At 38.4% G+C, this 8,156-nt stretch overlaps 1 protein-coding gene across 1 annotated transcript; it reads right to left on the reverse strand.

The window, feature by feature from the left end:
* Positions 1-801: 801 nt before the first annotated feature.
* Positions 802-7,617, reverse strand: rbpms2b (RNA binding protein, mRNA processing factor 2b). The gene is made up of 8 exons (XM_053493499.1): positions 7,179-7,617; positions 5,896-5,973; positions 5,456-5,494; positions 5,188-5,250; positions 3,678-3,828; positions 3,276-3,424; positions 1,795-1,865; positions 802-1,704 (listed from the first exon to the last, which is right to left on the reverse strand). The coding sequence occupies exons 1-7, from the start codon at positions 7,227-7,229 to the stop codon at positions 1,800-1,802; spliced, it is 597 nt and encodes a 198-aa protein (XP_053349474.1). The 5' UTR covers positions 7,230-7,617; the 3' UTR covers positions 802-1,704; positions 1,795-1,799.
* Between the last annotated feature and the right edge of the window lie 539 nt (positions 7,618-8,156).

Here is an 8,156-nt window from a genome sequence, read left to right on the forward strand (position 1 = left end):
CAGTCATTTACAAATGAAGATCTGGTTGGGTTATTTTGACCCAACAACTGGTTTATTCTTTATTCTCTGGTTTCTCCAAACGGCAGCCTGCAAAATGTTCAAAATATTACTTTTGTCTCTCTGCATCTGTTTGAACGACCCTACATCTGGACTCCAGCAACTGCAAAACACCATATGTTCTCCTGAAAACACTCAGATGTACCAAACTTAAAACAGTATTTAGATGAATTTGTACACTAATTTATCGTTGTCTATTTTTAGCCCCTGCCTTAAAGGAGTCTTTTAGCTGAGACTTTCCTGGTCGAGACAGAGTATTTCCTCTGAAATGTCTCAGTAAGTCCTGTAACATGCTGGATAATTTTTTTTTTTATCTGATAAGTGACAATTCAAATTATTAGAGGGACCAAAATAAAAGGTACAGGAAATTAATTACAATAACAAGTTTTGATACCCTTTATACACTCAGATGCATTTATTAAAAAAAAATAAAAAACACAATAGTTGGATTTTGAGGCAATTAAGCTTTTTAAAATCTGCTACTGTAAATTTGATTTAAAATGACCATTTCACAAAACAGTAATTCTGGGCTATGACTTCCCCCACTATAAAAAGATGGCCCCCTCCAAAACATGTTTCTCTGCTGGCTTATGTTTCACCTCCAGAGGGCACACACACAAAAGCAGCCATCAACTGGGCATTTGGAGAGATTGAGCTACCACACCACTTTTGTCATATTGCACATAAAATGAAAGTTTTATGGTACACCACTCCTTTAATCAAAAATAGGCAAGAACATCAGTGTAATGCATTAACATTTTATTACTATAATACAATTTTACATTTTTTTTTACAAATAAATTTGTCAATATTGACCATATGTACTATAATCCATTAAAACCCCTTCATGCATTTTTTTTTATCTTCATTCACCATCATCCAGCAGACATCTTTCTACAGCAATCTAAGGTTAACAGTTTAATCTGCCACCCACAAAGTGTTAGATTTGTCATGCTGACAAGTCTAACAAAGGAAAACACAGTTCTACAACTGTTCTATAGGATATTAAATCAGTAAATAAACAAAAAGACAATAACTTAGATTACTTATTTAATTGCACTCTTTCGCCCCACATGTTCTACTATATACTTGTATTGTCTGTATTTGGCAAGATCAAGCGGTCATATGGAAACATTTACAAGCCTAGACAAGATGGCACAGTAAAATAATAGTTTATGCATAATCAGCTTACGTAAGCCGTCAGAGCAGATACCCAAACCTTCTAAACTGAGCTGGCCACTACTTAATATCCAACACAAAATACTAAGGTAAACACAAATGATTAGATTACACCAAGCCAAAGAGTAATGCACATGACAAGGGGGCACAAAACCTATATCAGTTTACCACCACCCACATTACGCCCCCACACCCCAAAAAACAAGTCAGACCATGAACTGAGGGAGAGAAGGGAGGATATTTATATTTAAAAAAAAAAAAAAGAAAAAAAAAAAAAAAAAGGAGCAGCCTTGTCTCATTACTTATTCAAAACATTTCATAACTCTGGCAAGTGCTAGTATGGTTGTACCATCTCAGCCACCTGTTCAAAAAGATGGAGAACACTCTTCACAATCCAAAGGGTCATGATGAATCAAGTATGGGCTGTAATACATTCACTCCATTTGAAGTCAATGCCATTCTTCATACCTGTGCAAAAAAATAAATAAATAAAATGATATCCATCAGCTTAAAACAATCTCTTCTTATATACAATACTAATTATATAGGAGGACACACCATCTTTAACAGAACTGCCTTGATTTCCATCCTGGTTGGGAAGACTCTGATGTTGCTGGATACCAACGCATCTAAAAGCAAAAGAAAAATTACTCATCCAAGAAACTACTTATACTAACATTTTTTCTAAACGCAAGAAGGGGTTTGGGGGGGGGGGGGGGGGTTTGGGGCGTCAGTCAATAGCAGCCTCAAGTCTGGAGCCCACAGACACCCAGAAATGCTAAGTTTCTTCACTTGACTACATACTTTACCAAGCCTTAAAAAAAAAAAAAAAAAAAACACTTCTCAGCACAACTGAGCATGCTTTGTACTTGCCAGATCATGTGACCAGATCAGGCCATTCCTTTTCTTTGCAGGACTTACGCCCTTATCCATTTGTTTTATAAAGTGCGGTCCTATTAGTTTTGTATCACAACACTAAAGCCAAGCAATAACCATGCTTCAAATTCATCCTGCTACACCCATCAACAGTGAGGTGACCCGGTTCAACTGGCCGCCACACTGTAGCTACCCATGCCATAATACTGCCACCACCATGTTTGACAGATGCAAGCTTTGGAACACTGGTTCTTCCTTTCAACATATTCTTCTCATCCACTCATTCTGCTAGAAGGTAAACTTGTTCTAGAACTAGGCTGGCTTTCTATAGGGTTTAACTTCACTACCTGAAGTTAAACGCGAAAGCGACTTGATCTTAGACCTTGATGTTGAACCTCTTCCAGAGTGTTTTTGACCTTACCTTAGAAGGGTTTTCTACTTCAAGGAAAGAATTTTGCAATCGCCCACTTTAAGGGTAGTTGTAGATCACCTTTATCACATTTTAGATTTGATGGACAAAACAATCTGGTAGATTAAAGTGTCTGCTCTCCAATTTATTTATTTTAGCTTAATGATTGCTTCCTTAACTTTAACACCTCTTTAGACTTCTTATTGAGCGCTCTCATGAACAGCTGTCAAATGTAAATTCAACAACTACAATCAGCTACAGACCTTTTAGCTCTTACTTAACCATGGAGGAATAGAACTGGTCATATAACTTTTCAGCTAAGCTGTCCAATTACAGTTGAGCATGAGAAAAAGAAAAAAAAAGGCGGGATGGAAAATATTACAGTTAGTACAATATTTCTGTAACACCTCTTGAACTAAAGTTTACACTTCATGAGAAAAAAAGTTGATGAGACAAATATATAGATTGTCAGTACCTGTACCCATCTACATAGAACTATAGAAAAGAAATTATTAAAAACAATGTCGTTTAATTTGTCTCCATTCCAGGTAGTGAAATGTATAAAGGAAACCATAATGTATACAAAATTAAGAAATAAACCTTTTAGCTCCACTCACTTAGCACCAGGCTGCTTCAGATAACATGGCAGCAAAAAGTAGACAAAATAAACACGTTTAAATATAATTAATAAAAAGGTATAACTGCAACATTCCTTCTCCCCCCCCTCTGGCTTATTAGATGTTTGAAAGGTCACCTGGGCATGGAGGGCTGCGGCAGCTGCAGCAGCAGCAGGGTAGGTGAAAGCAGTGTGAGGTAGGCCAGGGCTCAGCTCTGCTGTGTACAGAGGGTATGGTGACCAGGCCTCTGGAGAAGCAGGAATCAGTGCTGCCCCAGTCAGGTCATCTGAGGAAACGCAGCAATGCACATCACGGACACTTCTGTATAAAACTGGAATCTATGCTCAATACTAGCTCGAGTCAGATGAACATCAGAAAAAGGTAAATGTGGTGTGAAGTGGAGATTTTGAAATGTGTAAAAGTCACTGAAAGGGCAGTCAGTGCTCTAATGATGCATGCATGCGATGGTGAATTAGTTTCTCTGCTGGGCAACGGTGTTTGCATGTGCTGAAAAAGCTTCCATGTGGCCGTACACTTACATGGGTCCCGTGCTATGAAGTGCGCCCCTAGAGCTGGATGGATATTTGTGGGGTTCGGCGTACCCATCAGCTTACTCTTTGCCATCTTCGTGTTGGCTTTAGCAAACTCTAAACGGAGGGTCTGCGGGTTCTCAGGGTCAAACCGAACTCCCTGGAGAAACAAGGTGGGGGGATACAATGATAGGAGTGGGCTGTGCCTGACAACGTGGCAGAATGTGCAAGAGAGTGCACCAAGCTGGTGTCTACATGCAGGTGAAAGATTCTTTAACTTGACAAAAAAGGTAGAATCCTACAATAGATACTGTACACTAGGGCAGGAAAATAGATTGTTAGTCCAGAGAGGAATGTTAAATACTTTACTTGGGTAAAACAAAGTTTTAGGGTTTTAAAAAAAAAAAAAAAAAAAAAAGCATGTAATCGTTGTGGTCCATTTAAAATGTTACATCCCCTGCCAAGTGCAAATCTGACATGTCTCCCTCCATAAAAAGGTAGTCGCGAAACCATGCAAAGAGGAGAAAACTCCTAGGCTGATAAACCAAAAAAAATTTAAATAGAACTGTCTGTTTTATGTGTCCGAGCCTAGCTGGTCATGCCTACAAGTGTAGATCTATAAAATTGTATAGAACAGATGTTGGATTTGGAACACATTTTTTACTTTTTCAAGCGCACCTTAAAATCAACATTCAACTGGCTTAACTAGTCTACTGAATACTTACTTTCTTGGATCAACATCAGCATACATTAGGGTGTTTTGTGTAAATATTTATGCATACGACATGTAAGCAAAGGACTAATGAGCAAAAGCTTAAGTCCATGCAGCTGAAGCCGATTTATCAACGGTACTCAAATCACCACTCACCATTGGCTCAGGAAATGAAGTGGACCACATGTTAAACTTTAGCCATGCAGTGTCCGTTTGCTTTGCACTTACAGCTTTTATTTATATGGCAGATTACAGCCTAAAATAGCTGGAGGCAGTTAAATTTTACAGCTTCTGCACATAATTTACTACAAAGTAATGTTCATATGGTCCATACTTCACCATGATTTACAATTACCACTGCTATTTTTTCCATCAATGTTAGAAACAATAAAATTAAGATATTGACTTCAAAATTGTAATTAGTGGGCTACTGTCTTTTTTTTTTTTTTTTTTTTTTTATACATCAACAAGCTTGACATATATGTTTGGAAGGACTCTACAAATGGACAACGTGAAATGCTCCCGCCATAGCTAGGGTTCAAAATGTTTGGACCACATCGATTACAGACTTCAGCTATTTTGTCATCCAAAGTAAAACTAGTTCCAATAAATACACAATCTTTTAACTCAAACATTAAAGTTACCTTTGAAAAACCACAATTAAAATGTTAAACAAACATTCTTTAACGCTCCCTAAACATATGGTGTGTAGTTAACCACAATGTATAACCACAATGTATGGGCACCTAATCAACATCTGACAGATCAATAATTCATCACATTGCTTACAGATGACCAAGTGCTTACATTTAAGGCGTTTTTTGCTGCTTCAGCGCCAGACCGACTGTCAAAGGTTACAAACCCAACAGGCTGGAAAAGGAGGAATAGCAAATTTAATTAAGTTTTATCAGAGGGTAGAGAAAACGCCAGCATTACACAAACAATGAACATCCAAATCCATTATTAAAATAAACTTTGGTATTTTACAGTAAGAAAAAAAATTAAATACATGTTTAAAAAGCCATACCAGATTTGACCCGACACTATACTGTACATAACATCATATCACACTCACCTGCTTTGATGTTAACTTGATCAGAGAACCTTCATAACCCTGAAAGGTGAAGGGTATAATTAGACCTCACGTCCTGGCCAAGACATTTTCAGCAACCTCCATAAGGAGCCAAGGTCTTCCTTGACCCAACTGAAGGTGATTACTTAATTGGAAGGGAATGTTTAATCAGGTTTATCAACCATGTAATCAGCATCAACACTGAAGTTAGTGCATGCTGTAGTAAATTAAGTTTCTATTTCCTGATAAATCTTAACATGGTGGGGGAAAAGAAAAATAAAATAAGCAATCAAGTGACTCATGCAATTCGATTTTAAAATCTGCCCAGTCATTTAAGTACAATTAAACATTCTAGTTGAGACAGCAGCTGCAAACAGTAATTCTGTCAATTGGCTATGGGAAGAAAATGCTTGAGAACAAAAGTCCTCAGAATCCATTCTTACCTTAAATGGTCTAAATAGGAGGTAGAGTTCACGAGGTTTGATATCTGTTGGCAGGCCACTTACAAAAAGTGTTCGCACCTAGAGGGAACAGTCAATGTAAAACATAAAGCACAAACTCAAGTTGGAGGATCATGCATTTTAGACCCAATGTTTAACACCGATTTAAAAAAGCTTCGATTTGCAAAATAAGAAGTCGAAAATATAAACTAACAGCATAGCATATAGCATTAGCAAAAACAAACCTACACAATGAAAGTGTCATGGATTTGTTTAAAAACAATGATTCATCATAACAGTAGAAGACGACACTGCAATTTATAAACACTTAATTTGACTTCTACCAAATCAATTTATACGTCACTTAATAACCACTGTGACAAAGCAGCTTTACAGGGTGGATTAAAAAAAATATATAATAATAAATCCCAGATAAATTTAAATTTTAGAACGGATAGACAAATTTATAACTAAGAATTTGTCCCTTAGGAGCAAGCCAGGGGCATTTCATTCTGTGGGTATTCATAGGTCTGATCTGTACTTAACAGAGCAAACTTTAAGCTCAGTGGGAGGCTGTTATCTACAATAGAGTGCTGGCGGACAATAAAAACACAGCATGATGGGGTTTCCTTCCTCTGTGCCGCAGCTACGAGGTCAGACAGAACACAGCCGCTCTCCACCTAAAAACAGATTGGAACTCATACTTTTCCCTCTATTCTGGAAAGCTGTAGCATCAGAATTAAGCTAAGGATGCTGAATAAGCCTCAAGTTTAATTAAGATAAAAAAAAAATCTAATTTATAATAATGGGTCAAGGTATGCATTTAACTGGTGTTTAATTTAAAGCTGTTTAGACTTTGTGACTCCTGAAACTGGGGAGCAAATTTAAGTGACTCCACATAACCAGTGATAGTTGAAACAGGGTTCATCACTGAAATAAGAGCTGACTGCAGCTGCTCCTCTGTACTGGAAACATGTAATTAGCCATTTCAATTAAATGCACACAAAAAAAAAAAAAAAATTCTGCAAGGATCTAAATATTAAAATGATTTAATTTCAAGACACAGACGTTATCATTTGGATATGACTTTAACGCGCATGGGAAGTCATTTCTGAATAGAAATAGTGTATAAACACACACCGTCCCAACTGGAGTTAGTTTAGAGAACTATATTCGAGAATCAAACAGCTCCAGAGATACTTTTTGCTTTGAAGAGTAACGCGCGCGCACAAGGGAGGAGAAACACGCACGGGTGTTTAAGACTCCTGCTTTCTTTCAGATCTTACCTCCTCTTCAACAACGTTGTTATTGGGCTCGGAGTCGGATTTGACACTCATCCTGGTGGTTGGAGGACTTTAATAATTATTTTAAAAAGAAACTCAAAAAGCGCAGACAAACTTTTCCCCCCTTTCCGATGTTGAGGTGCATCCAATGTGCCGAAGTGCGCGCTGGTGGTGCGGCGGTGCCCGAGCCGAAGAAACAGCAGGTGAAAGAAAACGAACTGAAGGTGAGCTGGTGGAGGTAGGAAAAGGTGGGAAAGTGCACGGTGGGGATGAAAAAAGTGGAAGAAGTGACGTCTCTCCTTCTGCTCACATTTACAGCGTTTTAGAGGAGCACAGAACGAGAGCACATGGAGAACCCTGTGCCATGTTGCCCTCTGCGCGCAAATTAGATCATCAGGGAAGATGTGAAGATCTTCAAAGGCAGCAATCACAGGCAGAGAAGCTACAGCTGGTGTACATGTACCTAAGCCCGTCCCAGGCAGGGTTGCCAGATTGGAAGAATTCCTTTTCAGACACAAACACTGTTTAACCATTTAATGATCGATGTCTTCAAACGGGGAAAAGTTTAAGCAGTTCTAAGTCACAACAAACAATGCGACTGGGAGAAAATGTGTTATCAGTAAACTTATCAAGGTTGGTTTTGGATGAAAAAAAAAAAGTATAAATATTATCGATGACACCAGTGGGTAGGTGTTTCCTCTATCACATCACATCCAACATTTCACACTGCAGCACATTTCTTTCTCCTCAGGCATTTCGGTGTCACAAAAGGTACACTCTCATTGTCTGTACCGCTTGATCCTGTATACAGAGTGATGGGGAGCCTGAAGCCTATTCCAGGAGACATAGGGCATCAGGCGGGGTACACACTGGACAGGGGGCAAATCCATGGCAGGGCACAAATCCATGGCAGGGCACACACATACCATACGCTTTTTACATTTTTTAAGCATTTGGCAGATGCCCTTGTTCAGAGCACTA

Source organism: Clarias gariepinus, chromosome 3 (genome assembly GCF_024256425.1).
Source record: "Clarias gariepinus isolate MV-2021 ecotype Netherlands chromosome 3, CGAR_prim_01v2, whole genome shotgun sequence".
NCBI lineage: Eukaryota > Metazoa > Chordata > Actinopteri > Siluriformes > Clariidae > Clarias > Clarias gariepinus.